At 40.7% G+C, this 20,988-nt stretch overlaps 2 protein-coding genes across 2 annotated transcripts; one reads left to right on the forward strand and one right to left on the reverse strand.

Moving 5' to 3' along the window:
• Positions 1-1,095: 1,095 nt before the first annotated feature.
• Positions 1,096-10,974, reverse strand: LOC138213194 (C-type lectin domain family 18 member A-like). Its single transcript, XM_069174124.1, has 12 exons — positions 10,915-10,974; positions 9,473-9,564; positions 6,174-6,407; positions 5,970-6,067; positions 5,675-5,796; positions 5,395-5,502; positions 5,174-5,266; positions 4,563-4,669; positions 4,300-4,429; positions 4,050-4,146; positions 3,293-3,384; positions 1,096-1,296 (listed from the first exon to the last, which is right to left on the reverse strand). Exons 1-12 carry the CDS (start codon positions 10,955-10,957, stop codon positions 1,259-1,261), a joined length of 1,254 nt encoding a protein of 417 aa, XP_069030225.1. The 5' UTR covers positions 10,958-10,974; the 3' UTR covers positions 1,096-1,258.
• Positions 10,975-14,641: 3,667 nt separating this feature from the next.
• On the forward strand, positions 14,642-19,665 carry LOC138213394 (fibulin-7). Its single transcript, XM_069174461.1, has 8 exons — positions 14,642-14,650; positions 15,260-15,419; positions 15,516-15,686; positions 16,308-16,433; positions 17,914-18,099; positions 18,199-18,336; positions 18,680-18,815; positions 19,028-19,665. The coding sequence occupies exons 1-8, from the start codon at positions 14,642-14,644 to the stop codon at positions 19,389-19,391; spliced, it is 1,290 nt and encodes a 429-aa protein (XP_069030562.1). The 3' UTR covers positions 19,392-19,665.
• The last annotated feature ends 1,323 nt before the right edge of the window (positions 19,666-20,988 follow it).

Raw genomic sequence — 20,988 nt, forward strand, 5'->3', positions numbered from 1 at the left:
ATATATGGGCCTGGATGTGCTCCACAGTGAATCGTTTGCAGTCGTTGTATCCTACTGGGCGTAGACCTCAGGTTAATGTTGAAACTATTGGAGTAGATGTAACCAATAGGTATGCGCCAAAACTTCACCACCGCTGCAACTACATTTAGAAAAAAAATGCTCAACCTCAACATCATCCCACTGGTCAATGATTGGTCCACAATTCAGAGTAGGTGAGTGAACGTTAATGCGAACAGGGTTTCCAGACTATAATCACAGTGAAGAAAACTGCCAGGTGTTAGGGAAGAAATTATAGTAACACTAAAGTTGTTACAATTTTCATCATGAAATAAATGGACCAAATTCAAATGAGAACCTCATAGTGGAGCTCGAGGAAAACTCATTGGATTTATCATGTGTGGCACCTCATGGTGGCGCTAGAAGTCAGGGGCTCACCAAAATCGAATGTAGGCATATTTTCTTGAAATAATGAATCATTTGAGTCAAAATTACATAAGAATCCATTTTGGTGATATTTTTAGCCTGAACCAAAGTGGTGGATCAATTGACAACAACTGACCACGAGCATGACTAAAAACAAAGAGTATAAAAAAATACCTTTTACTTTTAAGAAAAATAAGAATGAACAATACAATTGTATACAGTAACTATTCTGAAAAACTCTGATAAACTAATAACAAATAGATTTAAAAAAAAAAAAAAAAAAAGACATCTACATTCATCATGTAGTGTGCACCATCGGGCACTGTTACTTTAACATGTACAGAACATACAACAAATCTGAATATATATTATTAAACTCTTCTTGGATAAATGTTGTGGTTGCAATGGAATTCTCCATCATAATATAATAAATAAACATAATAAAAGGTCTTCCCTTTTTTTTTTTCTTCCTTCCAGCAAGCAATATTAACAGAGCTCAAACATCCTTTTCAAATCAATTTCCAGGGCACACAAGGATGGAGAAAATATAAGAAGAAAGAGCAGTGCTGGATGGCAGAAAATGTCAGGGCTTTTTTATTCTATTTATTAACGGTTCATTCTGAAGATATATGCGAAGAATAAACAGCTAAATTTCTAAGTAGCATACAACTATTTAATTATACAAAATTTACATTCAACGTTAAAACATGTACAGTATATACAGTACATCTACACTATATTGATCCATGTACAATGACTGACAAAACCTACAACAACAGCAGTGGTCATCGTCCCAACCAGCATGCAACCTATTAACCCCTTGGAGGAATCCAGGTCACCTGCCATCTTCCCACTGGGCAATGTGCCGAGCAGCTGTGAAGTACACATATATATATATATAAACATTAGAGATCTGCAAAAATGTAGGAAATGTAGCATTTTGAGCACAAGCACACTGTAATAAAAGAAACAATGAATTGTGTGAGAAAATGGGGCTCGAGTCAAAAATCACCAATTATCCTTCAACTGATGACTGAAGAAACTGTTAACGTGACATTAAAGACTAAAACTGTGGATTCCTTTTCATGCATATGGAAATACACACACACACACACACACACACACACACACACACACACACACACACACACACACACACACACACACACACACACACACACACACACACACACACACATGCAGAGACAGTGCTCTGGAGAAACATAGGTTAGTGTCTGCCTGAGGCTGTCTTATATCCACTTATCATTTTATTACCAATTAACACAACACAGGAACGATGGCTGGAAATTAGTGTGATGGGCTGCAGGGCTCTGTGCACTTATAATTAGGTGAATTTATGCACTTGAGTTTTTTGTTGCATCAGTGAAATTCTGCTTTTATTTTGAGAGGAAGGTGAGAGAATCATTGACTTGAGAAGAATATTCACATCAATTAGATCTTCATACTACTGCAGCAGTAAGTACCACTGATTCAATACAATAATCAAGCCCTCTCATGATCATGATCTACACATGTTCTACACAACCTACAAAGAGGGAGAGGTCTTCAAAAAGCAGGTTATAAAAATGACGTCTTAGTAACGTTGAAAACATTGAGAGTAGATCCTCATTCAGCTACGAGTGATCAATACCTGATTACACACCAGACACTTGAAAGGACACACTTAAGTGGGCAAAACTAAGCATCTGCCACCATCTCATTCCTCACAATCAATGTAAGTGGTATGTGTGTTTCTAAACACTGTGGCCCTTTGTGGAGCTGACGTATATTGATTGCTCACAGGCTCTTGATGGCGGGCACTGAGTGCCATTGATTTAGAGTGAGAAGCATGTTTAAATGTGTGGGCAGGATCACATGGCAATTTCAGTGTTGTTTTCACATCATTACGGGACACACTGGATTAACATTTTACACTTCACCCTGCAGCAGTTACCAGTGACAGAGGCTGTGAAATAGCTAACACTAATTGCCTGGACAGAGTAGGTCACAGCAGGTGGAGGGACTGACAATTTAAATTCCAAACAGCCGTCAGCTTTAACACTTAAAAAAAGAGAAAACAGTAATTTTACTACCCAAACAAATACAAAACATTATAGAGCTGCATGTAGTGATAGTTTTATATTAAACATGGAATCAAATCGCTCTTTGTAATGTGAAGGGATCCCTTGTACCACGTGGCTTAGGGGATAACATTTCGACCATTAACTGGAATATCACAGTAAAATCTTTACTGTCATCTCATGTAAAGGTTAAAAAATGTCCAAAAGGTATCAATTACAAAAGAATAGGTTGATGTACTGAGTCCCGTTGTATTAGTCCTATGGGGGCTTTGTGGAAATAGATGTGTTTCACCATGAAGCCCAAAATCTGGTTCTTTTCTGCTTCAAAGCAACTGCTGCTGGACAAATAGTATAATGCCAAACATAAGAGGACAAGCCAGTCTCCCTTGCAGGTCAACTGTGAACATGCTGCTTTAGTTGATGAGAAGCAGCCAAATAAAAAACTCATTATAAAGCACTTTTCAAAACCACTGTTAGAAAATGTCTTACAAATCAGGACAATAAAAGATAGCCGGAAAACAGTTCTAACTCAAAATGTGTATGAATTTCATAGGAAAGAGACACAGGTGTTCTAAAACAAAATGTTTTGTGCCCAAATCTCTACAGACAAAGTCAGAACATATTTCATGTTCTCAACATCAGATTTGTGTAGTAGCACTCAGTGGTTAGCACAACTGCCCAAAGCAGGAAAGTCCTCTCGATGAGACATGGAGGCCCGTTGTGTAAAAGAGAACTTCACCTTCAACCCGTCCACACTTTCATTCAGCCTCTCCCTGAAGGAGCCTTACCATGCTGGCAAATGTATCTGTTCCGTGTTTTACAGCGCTGGTCATTCCAGTTGAAAGCACTTAATGCCTGCAGCTCTACGCAGTTCCCAAAACTGGACAGAGAAAGAGAAGCTGAGTTACAGCACATGTAGAGTTTGACCAGCATGGAGAGTTTACTGAAAGGTACCGACCTGATTGGAAATTTTGGATGAAGAAATACAATTCTAAAAGGTTTTCAGACAATGTGTTGGTCTAAAGCAGTACTTCTGCTTTATGCATGTCGACCAGCAGACACATTTTTTACAGTAGCTGGGATGGAAACAAACCTTTACTGTGGCTGTGTCGACGGTATAAACTAAACATTGTGATTCAATTCACTGTTGCCTCAGTGAGATGTATTGGAAACACAAAGAGTGTGGGAGAGGAGAAGTATATAGATAGATGGAGACACAGACAGAAATAGAGAGACATCTGGTGGTCATAGTGGAGGATGCATGTCAACCAACATCACTGACGCTTCCTTGTCAGTTAGTTTAAAACTGTATTTAATTTAAAGATGAAAACAAATACTTTATTTGCAGTAATCTGAGACTCACATATTTCAGGCGAAAAGTGGAAAGAAAATTCTGAAACTCATACAGTGACATTTTCTGTCTTTCAGGGGAAGTGTTTTTTTTTTTAATTTTCTATTTGTTTGTTTCGGTTCATTGGAGTCAGCTGTTTCTGTTTATGTAGCACTCTGCAGTAGCTAATCAGTGTTACTAAATGTGATTCTTACCCTTGGTTGTCAGGTTGCCCAAAGGCAAAGCTGCTGAAATTAGGGATCTCTCCTGTGTCCCAGCGAAACAAGTCTTTCGGAGGCTTATATGTCAAACCTGTGGAGGAAAGACATTGCTGTTTTATCCATGCACCATCTCCATTTCCTCCACCGAGAAGTAAGTCTGGTCTAAACAACACCAACGTAATCTGGTAGTGTTATTCACTGTCAGAGATCATTATGCTATTTATGACCGCGTTAAAGATTATACCGATCCAGAAGTTCCGTGTTTCAAAGTCAGCATTGGCGACCTCATTGCTCGTCTCCAGCTGACTCATATAAAATGCCAGGATGTCCTGAACCTTCTGACTGTGGATTTGAGCTAGAATCCCCCCCAGTTCCTGTTGGTTTTGAAACAAGGAAAAGTGCATAGTGAGAGCAGGGAAAGTCTCTGAATGATGATGTTAATACAATGCCCTATGGTTGTAGAGGTTGTCCCACTCGCTCAGTGGGGAACACACACCTGTCTCTCACCTGACAGTGACTTTTGGCTCCGTAGTAGGTGTCTGCTTCTGACGACACCATGAAGCAGGTTCCGTCTATCATCACATCACAGCTGTGGAAGGGAAACTGCACCTTCTCTGTTGGGACAAGAGCCGCCAGAAAAATCTAAGAATATTGATACTCGCCATCCATTTTGGCCCAAGTTGAAGGAACAGACTTTAAAAAAATATATAATCTTTTAAATCTTTTCAGTTGAAAGCACGGATGAAATTTGCAGATTAATGTTTGAGACTCTGAATGGAAAAAACGTATATCAACTCAATAATTTGTAGAAGATATGAATGCATGAAACAATGTAAACTGACTAATTAAAGGTTTCAAACTGTGCCTCTTCCAATTGATATATTGTGTAAATTTCATATCTGCACAATTGGTCTTTAATGAAACCTTAAACGAGTCAGGTTGAGTGCTTTTACCACGTCATTAAACTTGCATCCATTAAGGATGAAGCAGCAACCAGATTGACTTCCTCATTAAGTGTGTGTCTGTGTATTCTGTATATTGAAGATTGAGGCCAATCTGCAGAGTTGGACTTGCTAGGGTATATGAAAGGACAAAGAGGCATATATTAAAGCACTTACCTGCACACTCAGCACCACCATAGCCAACATCACACAAGCAAGAGCATTCTTCCTCTCTGAAATGACCGTGTACGCACTGCACACTGCACCGAACTGAAAAACAGACATTAGCTCAGTGAAGTCTTTTTTTTTTCTCGTTGTATATTCAGATACACAAAATCGAACCAGTTTAATGGGGATTGATGGCCATATATGCAGTATTGACACTTGATGACTTGTACCCTGGCAGAAGCGTCCGGTGAACCCTACGTCACACTTGCATTTGCAGGATGAGATGTTAAGATGGCCGTGTTGACCGCAACTCATACGACAGGGGTTCTTTGGAATCTCTGATAACAAACACAAACATGAAGGCTGAAAAATGAACATCTGGAAATACTACATCGGACTTTTTAAAACAAAACAACTGTACAGTGTGTGTGTGTGTGTGTGTGTGTTTGTGTGTGTGTGTGTGTGTGTGTGTGTGTGTGTGTATGTGTATGTGTGTGTGTTCGGTCTTACCACAAAGTCCACCTACATGGTCCCACAGTCTAAAACAGCCAGACATGGAGGAGGTGCACAGAGAGCAGGACAGCCCCGACTTATAGGGCGTCACCAGTCGACCATTCACCTCCCAGTTACCCCTGCAGCAACACAAAGATACACTGCAGAACACTGACAGACACACAATCTGACTCGAGGGCAGGTGAAACTGTCTGTTTGCATTTAGTCTAAAATGGACCATGCACCTGCTGTTTATACTTTTCTCAGATAGATATAACGTTCTCATTTTTGGAGAAAAAAAGGTGTTTGTTACCCCGGGTAATACGCGCAGACAAACGTCTCACAGAGGTCTCCATTTCTCAGACACCGCTGGCTGGCACAGCCCACTTGACTTGAAGTAGCCCAGACCAGCTACACAACAACAGAAGGTTTAGGGAGACAACATTAGTATAAGTACGTTTTTATATGTGTAAGACTCCATGTAAACATGTAAATATGATTTGTACCGTCTCCGTACCTGTGTGTAGTGTTGACACGTGGCATTCTCTCTACACCGCCCACTCAGGTAGAGAAAATCGTTTCCCTCCTCAAACCAGGAGTCGATGATGTCAGAGAACGAGATGACGCCGTGAACAGAAAGGTGTGTGTTCCAGCCGAGATGACTGAAAGATGAGGAGGGCTGAAGGGAAGGCTCTGTGGGACACAATGCAGCCCTCTCCTTTGCATGGATAGCCAACTTCTCATTCCACTCCTGTGGATAAAGACATTATCATTATTTAGAAACATACATGGTTTTCATTTTTAACATTGGTTTTCTCTGGCCTTCTCTGACAGAAACTTACAACTGAGCAGAAGCTCTTATCTGTCTTCTGAATAAACTGTTTAAGTTTGAGAAAATTAAGTGTCAAACTCCTCCGCTATCAGCATTAGGGTCCAGTTCAATGGCAGTTTATCTCATATGGTATTTATAATGTACACTTCTGGCAGACTTGACCATTAATAGTGGAAGTTGACAGGCGTTCTCATCAAAGGTCATGTGCTTTGGGTCTTTCAGACTTCTCTAGCAAATGTCCTGAACATATTTGTTTGTCTTCAACTGAAGGAAATCTGAAGACATTTAATTGTAATCAGAAACTACATCAATATTTAGCAAAAGGAAATAAAATCAGTCATTGTGCTTTGTAGATACTGATATAAGACTGGATGAAAATAAAAACCTCTTTGACATGAGGATCGTTCCTAATCGTGTAGGAGTGATTTTCTTTAGATGCTCGTAATCGTCAGAGCCAATTGTAGGATGCAAAAGGCAGCGAGCCACTTCAGGCAGGCTGACAGTCCATGACAGGGCAAACAAACACAGACTGATATTCATTGTGTTCCAAACTGGTATAAACACTTCAGATGGCGATTCAAATAAACAACAGGTTTCCACATATCACTCTACAAGTGCCTTCACTACAAGGACAGGCAACGACATGAGGAGAGTTGCAGATTTGCAGATCGAGTGAATGAAATAGTTTTGTCTGAGTGTGTGGCACCAGGTAACTGGAGGTGTCTTAATCTCATGTTGTGTCTTCTTGACTGTCTCTCTGAAGTGAGGCACTCCTAAACCTACAAGCAGGCACCTGGTTTTGAGTTGCAGGGTTTAGTTACAAATCTGACTTAAGTCAAAGAAGAAAAGCATCCACAACCTTTTTCTTATCTTCAGTCCTGCTTTCTGCTTGTATTTCTGTGCCTGTCCTTCTTGTGACATTCAAGTCTGTGCAGTCTAGTAAAGAAGTAACACCCAAGTAATCTAATGTCTCTCCAACAACTGACAGAGTTTTGAAGACAGACATCATGTCGTGGGTATGACACTAACGTGGGGCGTAAAAAGACTGAGGCCCCTCAAGGTAACTGTACCCTGTGCTCTCTGATGGCAGCCAGCTAAAGTCTCTGATGCCACCAGAGGGGTGTGAGGTCACCAGGCGATATTTCACTCTGAGATATTTAATTTGAAAGCACGTCATGTCGTATCAACTGCGCTATATGAACGTCTCACCAGGAGAATGAACGATGTGTGTTTGTACTCTCTTCTGCTTCCTTTGAACAGCTGCTATATCAATGCATGTTGTATTAGTTAAATTAATGAGGCAGCGTATTTCCCTCTAATGTTTTACACTTCCACACTTAACTACATTAAGACGAGGTGTCGGGGATTCGAGATGTTTTAAGAGACATTAGTGAGATCAAATCTTACAAATAGAGGTCATGATTTCCATATCAGAAGTGAATACTAAACTTTAATTTCTATCTCTGTGAGCGATGGTACGACCTCATAAAACTTTTTAGTCTAAAGAGCTCAAAGAAAACCTGCCGACAGGATGCTGGATGAGAAAAGGAGGAGCCTCATTCATTCTTGAAACATTGGTATTTTATCTCATCCTGAAGCAAAGCCTAAAGGACTATATAATAATCACTTCAACACAATCTCACCACAATGCTTACTGGTTCATTCCTGAGTGGAAAAAAAACCCAACCCTCATTCAGATCTTCACAAACACAGCTGAGGCCTTGAGCCTTTTAACGTTTATCAGTAAAGCTCTTTAATATGCCTCTTCAGCTCGGCAAAGATTCCTCTTGAGGGTTTTCACGGGGAAATTACCTGTAATACCAGAGTTGTGAATGCAGCATGATTATCCACATCCTCTTTTTCTCATTACTGCCTTATCAGTTGAGAACAGTTCTCTGAGGCTGGAGAGCAGTCGAAGAAAAGGGGCAATGGGTGGTTTTAAGGATGTAATCTATGACAAAGTGACAGTTTGTCCGAGCACAAATCTCATATTAGGCCCAGAGGGTATCTAATGCATTGTGAGTTTCATAATCCGTCATTACGTCTTGGTCACAATCACATGCAGACAAGACAGTTGTGCAGAAAAGTACTGTATGGCAAAGCAATAGATGGAGTAAGATAGGCAGACAATTTAGCTCTGCTGTTTAGCAGTTAATGATATTTGGAAAACCTGAGTCGATATTTAATATCAAGAATTGCTGGACATTCAGTAACGACTCTGTTTTTTCACATGTATACATAGATCTCAGGATTCTAACTGTGTTGATCATTAACAAAACAAATTAATTTTCGTCTTATTCGTCAAAAATAAGATTAATTGATGTCATTTGACCCTCACAGGACTCTAATTGATTTGGGCTTCATTCTAATGGTTGACACTATCGCTCAGGCAGCAGCAGAGCAGAACAAACGATTCACCGACATACTATTTCACACTGCTGACAATATCCAGACTGCAGAGGGAGACAGCTCAACCAAAAACCTTTGTTATTCATGTCTTTGTTTCGTCGTTTCACTTTTGAAAAGGAACAAAAAAAAAAATCAGTGAAACAGCTCTGGACTTTGCTGTCATTCACATCATCAGCTTCTGACATCCTTACTCATGTCCGATCAGTACGACTCACAATATCATCATCATCATCATCATCACTGGTTTTCTCTGGATCTTGCAATTACATTACATTACATTTCATTTAGCTGACGCTTTTATCCAAAGCGACTTACAATAATATTGTAATGGAAGCGGCAAACTTGTTTGAGTGCAAAAACATATTGGTTAAGTTTGCTACTGAAGGGAGAGATTCAGTAGTAACCAACTGGTAATTTAGAAAACAGTGGGTTGCACAGGTAGACTAAACTTTGGTATGACTATCAGGTTCGTGAAACATGAACCATGATTGTGAACAAAAGGATAATGTTAAACTCACATTTAGCAAAAGCACCAATCAAATATGCACAGAAGACACACAATAAGGGCCACAAACCATTTTTTCCATGTTCGCTGCCATAGGTTTGACCCTGCTGCGCAGTCTATTGTGCTGGGCAACAATCTGTGAATGCTCCTTCACCCCGAGCCCTGCAACAAAACACAAACGCTCATTTACTATGCTGCTGTCGCTGTGGCAACAGCATGCAAATGTATTGGCGGGATGTTTGAGTGTATGTCAGCAAGAGACAGGGTGAAAGTTTGAAGTACAGCTTTATAGAGCAATATTTTTACAAAGTTTTCTACTGTGAAAACCCAAACCACATTTACCAGTTTATTAGGGACACTGAGCTAAATCTAATGTAGTCTAAAGCACCAGACCTGCAATAAAAGTTAGCTTCACAAAGGTTGTAATATTCAGTTTGCAGTTACAGAGCTGTTGATTCAACTGTGCGCTCATTACGGAGGCTGCAGCTGGTTGTGCTGATTAATTATATTGTGTTGTACTGATACATGTTCCTATTATTTTTACCACTCCATTTCACTGGTGAGACCAGGCTAAATTATATAAACACATTTGTGTTTAATTTAATGCAGTTTAAAGGCACCACAAACTACAGTGATCATACTGTTGAATCAACACCTCTCTCAAACTGTTCCAAACATAAACTGAACATTTTACAGATCATGAAGGGGGATTTAGTGCAGGACTGTGTATTAGACTGCTTTAGTTTTCACTAGGTGTGCCTATTAAACTGGCACTGTATATATATAAAACATGTCATTATATTTGGTGAAGATGCTGTATGTTAATAAACATTAATATGGCCTTGTGTATGTAGATTACTATGTTATAAAATGATTTATCATAGCCTTACTGTCTATAGATAAGGGTAGATAAATAAAGTATTCACCTGACTTTACACTCTTAGCATGCTGAATACATTATAGGCCTTTTAAGTGGACCTGGCGTCCTTAAATTACTCATGTATGGACGTGTGGATAAATATGACCACATTCTGGACTTGATCTGTTGGCACAGTGTTCACATATTTTACAAAAAGTTACTTGAACACATTTGATCAAAAAGTTAAAGAGCATAGGCGTCAGCTCCCTAGTAATGGGTAAGTGTGCCATGTGGTTGGCAAAACAGCATCTAAATGAAGAATTGTTCAGGTAAACCCACAATTATGTAGCACAGCAGGCAGCTACAGATGGACTTTGCCACATGAATGTGGGCAGCTTGATAAACCCTCTTGAGTCTGCAGCTTAAATGATTGCCATCTGGCTGCCAGCATGAGGATAAAACGTGCTTTTTAAAAAAAAAACCAAAAAAAAAAAACCTGCATTGTCAAATACTTACTTAGGCTCCCTTGTTATGTACATTTTGCCAAGAAAAAAAGTGTGCAAAATGATGAGGATTATCCTGCACTAGAATGCTGTCCCTCGTGGCCACCTGACTCGTGCACAAATTTTAAAAGTGTGGTTTACTTGTTTTACCGGTGACGGTGAGGGAACTCTGGAGGTCCGGTATCTCTGCCATAATCCGGTTCGCGGAGGTAAACGGGGGCAGCAGGAACAAAACGACGCACAGATCCAAACACCGGGAAGCTGATACAGAGCTCATAGTGAACTCCTGAAGCGTCTTCTACAACAGTGGCCACTTGCGCTCACTTACCCTGTCTCCTCCTCTCCTCTTCTCCTCCCTCTTTTTTCTTCAACCGCTCAAGCGCTTTCACCTCGGCCTGAAGCGCAAAGCACATGTCGTCCCTCAAAATTGAGTTTACAATCCCTGCAAGGACCGTCGACCCGACGTCGAGTGTTCCTATCGTTTTGATATATCCATAAACTATTATTCCTATAATCACCGATTTTTATGTTGTTTGAAAAGCAATATAATATGTTGCCCTGTCTACAAATTTAAAAAGCTCTGAACTTTTTATGGTGGGTGCAAACAAGTCTGCAAGAGGAACAGCAGGCTTAAGTTTGCCATATCTTTAACAAGACATTTGAATCACCTTATTGCATATTGTTATGCTTTTCTTGAAGCAGTTTTGTTTTTGCATACCTTGACTTTAGGAATAAATTAAACTTTGTCAATTTTTTTTTTTTTTTGTGTTTGTACGCATATCATTACAGGATTATCATTATTGGATTACTATTAATTGTGCATTATAATGTAAGCAGCTGTTTAATGTTGTAATTAGTTGAGGTTGAGCTAATTTACCATTTTAATTGAATCTACAACAATTCAATATTAAAACGATTGTATGAAGTGAGTTAAATCATGGTCCACAAAACAAAAGTTGTAAAATTAATGTTCCTGTGTCTTCTCGTGTTTAAAATGTGATGGATTATAGTACTGTACTATAAAGTGAAAATTAATTAAAAGTATCCCAAAATTGTACTTATTTAGTTTGCCTAATTTCCACCACTGACAGCAGGTGTGATGAAAGGAACTGTGGCTGAATCACCTCTACTATAATCCCCCAACCTGAATGACAAAAGGAGTGCTGAAACAACTGATGGAGGGGCTCTTCATGACTGGTCATCATTCTTATTGATGGGAAGTTGCTTTTGAGGGACTCATGTCTATCGTTCACATGAATCACCGGAGATTTATTTCTGAGTTATGTACAGGCTGAGCTGCAGGATATAATCTTTTGGGTGTTAATAAAGGAGAACACGAGGTGGTAGAACTCATAAGAAAGAAAGAGGCACAAAAAAAAAAAAACAGATAGGGCTTAGTGTGGAAGGGTACAGGATGGAGCTGTCTGAGAGCCTGTTTAGATGTTTCTTTATGGACTCAGTCCAGGAAGCATGAATCATGATGTGCACACTGTGGGGTGATTCAGTGTCTGGGGAGGACTGCACAGCGACACAATAGACTCACAGTCATTTCTCTCCTCATCCTGAGGATTCAGTCCCCAGGCTGTCCAGGTATCGTATCTCTTTGATTTTGCTGCATCTTTAAGAGACTGTCTGACCCCGTTGAGCCATGTGACAGCTGACAGTCTGTTCTGGGCTCAGTCAGACACATCCACCCACTAACATGATTTCTCTCATGTAGATCCAACAATCAAAGGAGCCACTGTAGCTCCTTCCTGCTTGAGCTCAAAGCAGCACTCAAGATCGTATGCTCTCCTCAACACACATTACACTTTGAACTGCAGACTGCTGTGGTGTTGGCTGAACACACTGAAGACAAAAGACCATCTATAGAAAACGTGTTTTCTCTCCAGCACACCTCTACATTTTCCTTTAAATGATCAGATTTCCTACAAAGACCATTTTGTTTGCAGAATCACTGTAGTTTTTAATTTCTCCACAGCCAACAGTTGAAAAGAAGACACAGATGATATAAATATCTTCCGGAGTGAGATTCACAAGGTAATTTGAGACCAATGCATTACTTAGTTTGTAGGTATCGTCATCCAGGACACATGCAGCTTCACTACCGAATCAAAAGTTCTCAATTCACAGAAGCGACTGCCCACAAAAACATGCAGTTTTACTGTATTCCAAATCCTTGTTACACCAAACAGACAGGTGTAAGAAAAATAATCAATCATCTGTTATATATGTGTACTTAGTTTAGCTGCATAACTCACCTGTGAAGTGTCAGCTTCAGGGAGTGCTGAAGTTAAAGAGAGCTAGTGGGATTCTTTGATCTGCTTTTAACCTGAGAGTGATTTATGTTGATTTTGTTCAGCCCTATTAGCGTATAGTATAGGAATGCACGCATGCATATATTCCTGCAGAGGGCACAGCTTCTCTGTGGATTCTCTCCATCACCGGGCTGCCTTGACCGGAGACAGAAGTGCACTGCAAATGAAGTGTTGGGATAATAAAGTGGTCACATTTTTCTTCAGGTCTCTTTCTCTGATTGGCTCCTGAAAAACCAGCATTCAGCACCGTTTAGCAGTAGCAGCTTTTCCACTTCCAACTGTGGTCTTTCTCTTACCTGGAGTCCCTGTAGTCATTCTGAGGACTGCCAACTCAAAGTTCACACTGCTTTGCAACTTTTAATACATTTGAGGACTGACTATCCACTGGGCATTGGATTTGCATTGGTGGAAACATGTTTCCATCTGCTGTGATTGTCGTCAGCTTGCTGTGTGTCTGTTCGCTTCCTCCTACTTTTGGACAGGTAAGAAGGTGTGCAACACAATGTTGTTAGGAGCAAATGAATTATAGTCACAGCAGGGTGCCTTGGCTTAGTTTAATAAGTTTCATCTAAGTGTAAAGTAATCAATTACAAAATTCTTCTAATAATGGTCATGTATGGCTTAAAAGGTACACCCACCTAAATCCTGTCTCTCCTGTAAAGAACACAAGAGGTCATGCTGTGAATTTCCTCACTTGGAGTTACAGGCAACATATTTTGACAGAGCAAACTTTGAGTCACCTCATACTTTGCATGCAAACTTCAGCAACAACCTCCCAGAAGCTCCAGTCACTGAATTCACTCACAGTATCTATGCTGTACTTTACTGCAAACTTGCTAAACATTTCCAAGAAGCTGCATCTGTCTGTGAATGACTCTCTTTTGGCCTTTGCATGCATGTCTGCCTGTGCATGTGTGTATTTGTTTGTGTTTATGTGTTTCTAGATGTCCATGAGAATGTGAACGTGATGGTTCATGTCTTGTACATGTTTGCGTGTAATGTATAAGTGCATTTTGTTTTTCCAAAGTTATAAATCTGGTTAGATTAAATAGAAATGTGCTGTAGTTTTGAGCTTCAGCACTGCAAGACTCCTACACACTGTGGTAACATCACCCTGTTAACATGAAGCCATGTGAAATGTTGCCTTGCACAGGCAGAAAGAGCTCTTTGACAACTACACTATAAACACCAGCCACCACCACCACCCCCAAATGACTGAAGTTTTTCCAAACCCCAGTTCGGTCTAAATAAGAAAGGTGTTTTCAACAAATATTGACCCTTTTTACATAACTCTTGCTGGATGAAAACACTAATTGTTTGTCTGAAAACATGCATGAGAGGACAGTGCAGGTGGAGAACGACGCTGTTGAATGAATGAAAGTAACAAAGGAAAGGGCATGAGCAAAAAACAAGTCCGTGCCACTCCCTCAACCTTCCAGCCAATAGAAAAGGAGGTGATGTTTATGCTGAGGGCGTAACCGACTGATTGACCCCAAACTCAGCAAGTAATTACCCATAATGCAAGCTATACAGCTGTTGATAATATTCCCTCTCCTAAAATGACTCATGTAAGTTACATAACTTTGTGTAAAGAAGATTTCAAGCTGCTGCAGAAGGTCACACCTAAAACCACATCACAAGAAAACTCTGTGTTGCACACAGACTGAGTCTGTGTTTCTGACTGAGTTACAGGTTCTAGGAAGGTAGCAAGAGGAGGAGTGACTAAATATACTCTAATTCCTGCAGCAGTTACTCCCTCATATGAACACCACTGCCTCTGCAATGCACATATCTCTAAGTGCTTTTCTTTAGCAAGCTGTTAATTGTTTACGTGTTCTGGGTCTGGTTCAAATTAATCATCCATATAGGTATCCCAATAGGCAGCCTAGACTCAGGGCTCTACGCATTATATCTGGGCCAGACGAACAGCTTTTATGTATTTGTCAAATTAGCAAAGACAATATTCCAATATCAGAAAATTTAAGAATAGTTTTCAAAGTCCTGTAAGTCCATAGCATCCTCCCAAGGCTTTGTAATCTTTTGGGGATAGATGCAACATTAAGAAACAGAATTTGTTTGTTTCCAACACTGTAACTTGGCGCTCTTTGTTTCATAAAGATTTTTTTAGATATTGTCTGTAAATTACACCTCTGAACAACAATAATGTTTTGTTGCAGGACTGTCCTTCTCGGCAGGAAATACAAGGCTCCCTAAAGCAGGTCCAGAAGCTTCTGTCTGCCCATGAAGCCGCCTACTTGCAGAGTCTACGCAACCTGAAGAAGAAAATCAATTTACTGCAGAGCAACGCAGGGAAACAGACCACAAAAGCCACCAACAGTAAGAAAACCCTAAGAACCCCTTTTTTTTTCCCAACTATGTCAAAATATCTGCTATTGGGCTTTTTTTTTAAATCCCCATCAATGTTTGTACCAGGTACCTGCCCAAAACTGGACGCACTCATCAATGGGAGGAAACTTGGCAAGTCACACAGTGTAGGCCACGAGGTGCACTTCTTGTGTGATCTTGGTTATGAGCTTGTGGGATCAGAGAGCAGGGTTTGTCAGGAAAGCCTGACCTGGAGCGGCCAGCAGACCACCTGCCGAGGTGAGGGACCAATCTTCTGCTGCCTGGCCTCACTGGTCATTTCCTCCATTGCCTCCTCCTCCTCCTCCTCCTCTTCCTCTTCCCACCAGTGTCCCTCCACCTATTCTCCCTGACCATCACTCATCCTGTTATCTAACCCACTGATCACTTTTACAACCCTGTCATCGTCCTCTTTGTAACCTCTCCATCTCCTGCTTTCTCCTGTCATTCCCCTTTTTGTGCATTTCGCATGTCACCAGCATTTTTCTATGTAGAGATACATTTCATATGTGATCCATGATCATGTTTCTTTTTTATGTACTTTGGTCGTTGTCCAGAGAGCTTTGAATGCTGGGACATGCGATATTCCAACCTCTATGTGCTCTGACAGCTGGCTGTCAAAGGCAAAGGCAGTTTGATCAGGATATGGCCTCACCTCCACTTTAGCTACACCTAACATGAAGTCTTTGCTCCATTATTTCCTCATATTTCTCTCCAATACATCCCCATGTCATGATGTCATGTTCTCTGAGGTTTAAGCATCAGAGTTATTAAGTTGCACATGTCCTCATATATCTGGTAGGGTTCAAACGTAGCACTGCAGTCCTCCTGTGTGACCTCCTTTCTGTCTGTTTCCCTCAGACATCAATGAGTGTGCGTCCTCTCCCTGCCTGAATGGTGGGACGTGTGTGGATGAGGTGAACCAGTTTTCTTGTGTCTGTACCAAAGGTTGGGCTGGAGCTACCTGTCAAAGCCCTGTGCTAACATGTAAGTACAAGACACCACAAACTCAGACCACACACATACGCTAGAGATGTAGTTTTACATCAGCATCTTACAGCAGTTCACAAATTGTAAAGACAAGCTCAGACACTTTGGCTTTGGGCCAGAAGAAATACAAAAATATATTAATGTTAATGACAGGATCTACATAGTATATAACAAGCAAGTATTTACGACATCACATTTTTATAGGCTAGTATCCAAACTCTTCTAGTCTAGTGAAGGAGTTTACACTGGCCAGTGGTTTGGTTTGCAAATACAAACCAGTGCTACATACCACAGAGTGGGTCTTATTAGGTTCCAGCCTGAAGCCCCAGACAGTGCTGGTTGAGTGGAAGTGGTCTACTGCCTGATTTGGATGGTGAAGTTAATCTCTGAAGCCCAGTCCATTTTATATTTACCACCTATTCAGTGTTTCCAAGCTAACATACAATGTGTTAGTTTACTGAGAATTTTAAAGTTCTAATAATGTCCGATAATAATATATCAGCTGAAAGTCATTCATTACATTAAAACATGATATCCAGAAACATTTTCGATAAGGATCAGTTTAATTTGTTTTGTAAAGAACTTTGAAAGCGATATGTTGTTTTTCTAGGTGAAAAATGAACTGTTTAAATTACCCCGAACAAATTATATCTGCACTGACATTTTCTTGCTATTGTTCCTTATCAAATACACTTACATGATATATCTGCACGAAGTTTGCATTGCTGCAACTGATTTATAAGTCCAGTTCTGGCAGAAAAAGACAGTTTAATGAACAGTACATCACATCACGTGCTACTTGTTATCAAAGAGTAAAGGTGACACCAACATTTTTACTCTAAGAAATCAATATAAACACAGAAATGCAAAAAGAAAAACAACAATAAAACAACCCATTACATGAATCCTAGGCATACTGTCATTGAATTTTCACAAGATAATGTGGAAACGAGGTTTTGAGAAAATATCTGCACTTTCAGTTAAAGCTCTCAGGACTGAAAAAAAGAAACTTCTCGGCCCTGTCAAAGTAAATAATCTGCACTCTGTGCTTTTTTACAATACCAGTTGACAAAGCGTTTTACAGAGTTTCTAATTCATCTTTTCACATACACATTCACACACCAATGGCGACAGAACTGCCATGTAAGGTCAGTGTCTTACCCAGGGACACTTCAGCATGCGGACAGGAAGAACCGGGGAACTGAACCACCAATGCTACAATTAGGGTGCAACCCACTCTATCTACACTATCTGTATCAGTGTTGCTGTCTCTGATACAACCCACTCCTCCTGTTGAGTCTCACTTGACACTGGCAGTTGTGACTCAGCACCTCAACTGTCTGTCACATATTGTCTGTTGAATGAATGAACATTGCTTAAGCCTGGGATAGATACAGAGCTACAGCACTGAAAATAGGCTATAAAAACATTTGCTGACCAACACTGTTGTTCTCTCTACTCTGACTTCCTCATTTAGTCTTTGTCACCATGACAAACACCTCTGTTGCCACCTCCCCAGCCACCGCCGCTGCTTCCACCTTACCAGCTGCCACCACTGGACCCTTTGTTCGTCCATCACGGTGCACTATAGTGCAGGGGACCACCCACTGCACCTGTGAGCCAGGATACACCATCTCTGGCAGAGACAGCAACACCTGCACTGGTGCACTCACTATTCTCCCTGAATCAAACCTACACTAGAAATTACAACATATTTTGTTTCTGCATGGGATATTAACTGTGTGTGTGTTATGCATTTCAGATATAGATGAATGTGAGCTGTTTCATAATGGACAGGCTGGGAAGCTGTGTTTACATGCTTGTGTTAACACCCCTGGAGGCTATCGCTGTTCCTGTCCTGCTGGATATAACGCGACCCGCGACGGACGCAGCTGTAAAGGTGCACTTTACTTTTGTTTATTTCCTAAATCTGTACTCAGCATTACTCAAAGTACTACCCATGATACTTTCTGTAATATGACAAGACAGAATGACAGCTTTGTGTCATTTATGTTGGATACCAATACCTCCAATACTATACACATTAAATAACCTCGTCTCTGGGTGATCCTAAATATAAAAAACATGAAGGAGCCTCTGTTTGTTGGGTTTTTTCTATAATGGCATCCGTTCCAGTTCCCTAGAAATGAGCCGAGAATTCAGTTCTCATACAGTTTGACTGATGTCCCAACTTAATACTTTTGTTTAAATGAATGTATCTCTGTCCTTTTTTTCTCTCACAGATATTGATGAGTGTGCCACTAGACAGAACAACTGCACAAAGGACCAGATGTGTATTAATACATACGGTGGTTTCCAATGTGTTCGCCCGGACTGCCCCAAAATCCCAAATGCAACATATGTCAAGACGTCACCTATGTGAGTTTTATCCTTAATATAATTTAAATTTTCCAGTGCACAACCCATTTCACAAATAACAATGACGTTTTATTTTAGATGCAATTAAATATGGGAATGAAGTCTTTGCCCCCCAAAAACACAATGACAGTATAATTTCTTTGATTCCATCCTCACATTTGGATGAACTCTTTTAGCTTCATCTTTCTCAGTTTCCACGTATTATTTTCCAGGCGTTGTGAACGTAACCCCTGTCCTGTGGACAACAAGGCATGTTCTCAGGCCCCGAACTCCTTCTCCTACCATTACCTGGCTGTTGTGTCCAACCTGTCGGCTCCTCGCCTCATGTTCAGAGTCTCAGCATTGCGTCCAATAGGTGACACACTTCGCTTCTCCCTGCTTGGGGGAAGGCAAGCTCGCCGCCACTTCACAGTCCAACGTTCGGACCGTCTGACAGGCCAGCTGATGCTGGCGAGCCCCGTGCAGGGCCCTGCCACCCTGGAGGCAGAAGTGGAGATGAGTGAGCTGGAGAGACGAGCTCAGCTAGGGAGGTACATCACCAAAGTCACCATGTTTGTTTCCCAGTATGAGTTCTAACAAATACATATTTATTGCACGTTAATAGAAATGAGTGCAGAAGATATGGAAGGTGAATCACATGATGTGGCAAACAGTAAAACAGCACTTGACCGGAGGACACAGACCACCCTGAAATAAAGTACTATTTTTGGTTGACATTAATGCAATGTATACTGGACATGTAATCGTGGCTCGTGAAGATTTTGTAATCCTCTTTACTTTGCTGTTTTATTTATATTCTGGTTTCAGTACTAGTTCAGTAGTAGAGCTGTGATATTCTCACCTTCAACACAATAAACATCATGTCTTTAACAAAATGTTTGGTACAATTTGAATATGTTCCTTTTCTGCGCTGTCTGCCTTCTGAAATATGCTAGATACACTGTAAGCAGTGATATATGTGAGCAGCGGTTGTTTTACACTTCTTGCAGTACAGAGCAACGCTGTTCAGCAGACAGACAGTCAAAGGTGGGCTGCTGAAAAGAGCCTCTGTGTTCCTACAGTGCATGATGAATAACTAACTTTTGAATTTGTAAAACCAGTACAGACAGAAAAATGTCTGTCATGCACCCTACAAGTGGAGTTTGTGTGATCATTTTACTTTCATAAGGAGAAGTATATTTATCGATTTTTAGAGAAGTGTGATGAAATGTGTCACCTCTGTGCTGCACCAGCCATCTATCTTTTCCTTGGAGTTACACAACTTTCTCAAAAGGAAACCACAGGGGGAAAAAAATGCACCAGGGGATAGTGAGGCCAAGTGTAGTTTCACTGGAGGAAAAACAGGATGTCTTTAGTTGCAGGAGGGGTGGAGTGGTGGTGGGGGGCATTCATACTGTGGCTGAGACTCACCAATGACCCCTCAGAAAGAGCTGGGGAGCTTTAGCCACGGGATCCTAAAACAAGGTTGCATACTGAGTGAAGAAAAAAGATGCACAGAGATAAGGAGGCAGACAGAGAGTGATAGATGAATAGAGACGACTGAACAGGAGACAATTCACGTCAGCCAATCAGTCAGTGGCTAACGTGCAGGCTGAATTAAAACCTGCTGTCTTTATTACCAGCACAGAATAGACCTCTCAGTGAATGGGTTGAATGGGTGGCTGTCCTTGTGTTTGTCCCTCAGGGATCCACAAAAGGTGATGATTCAGTACTAAAAGTTCAATCTGACTCTCCTTTTACTCCTCCTGTCCTGCCATAGCTCCCATTCCAGCACCAAAGTAAAACCCTGGACTGCTCATCTACAGCTGATCTTTTTTCCGCATTTTACCTCTGCACTGCTTTTTCGAGGTCCAGCCTGAAATCTGATGTTTTGTCTGTTCCCTGCACCTCACTGTCCTCTTTTTTCCTCCTCTCCTTAAACCTATCCTATTACATGCAGTTTCTCATCGATCCCTACTCTTCCAGCTCCAACCACTTTTTCTTCATACACCTCTTTCTGATGTGGTTGAGTCACACCATGCAGATAAAAAAAACAAAAAACTCTTAATGACTGCTTGCAGGTGAGACTGAAATGAATATCCTGATCTCAGTCTGGTTGGAGGAGTGTTGTCATCAGAAACCGGCATAATCATTTTGTCAGAAACCTTGGGTCATCGGTGGAACTTATTTTTGA

The sequence above is a fragment of the Embiotoca jacksoni genome, unplaced genomic scaffold (genome assembly GCF_022577435.1).
Source record: "Embiotoca jacksoni isolate LCO1_2020_lvr unplaced genomic scaffold, fEmbJac1.0.p SCAF_6, whole genome shotgun sequence".
In the NCBI taxonomy this organism is placed as follows: domain Eukaryota; kingdom Metazoa; phylum Chordata; class Actinopteri; family Embiotocidae; genus Embiotoca; species Embiotoca jacksoni.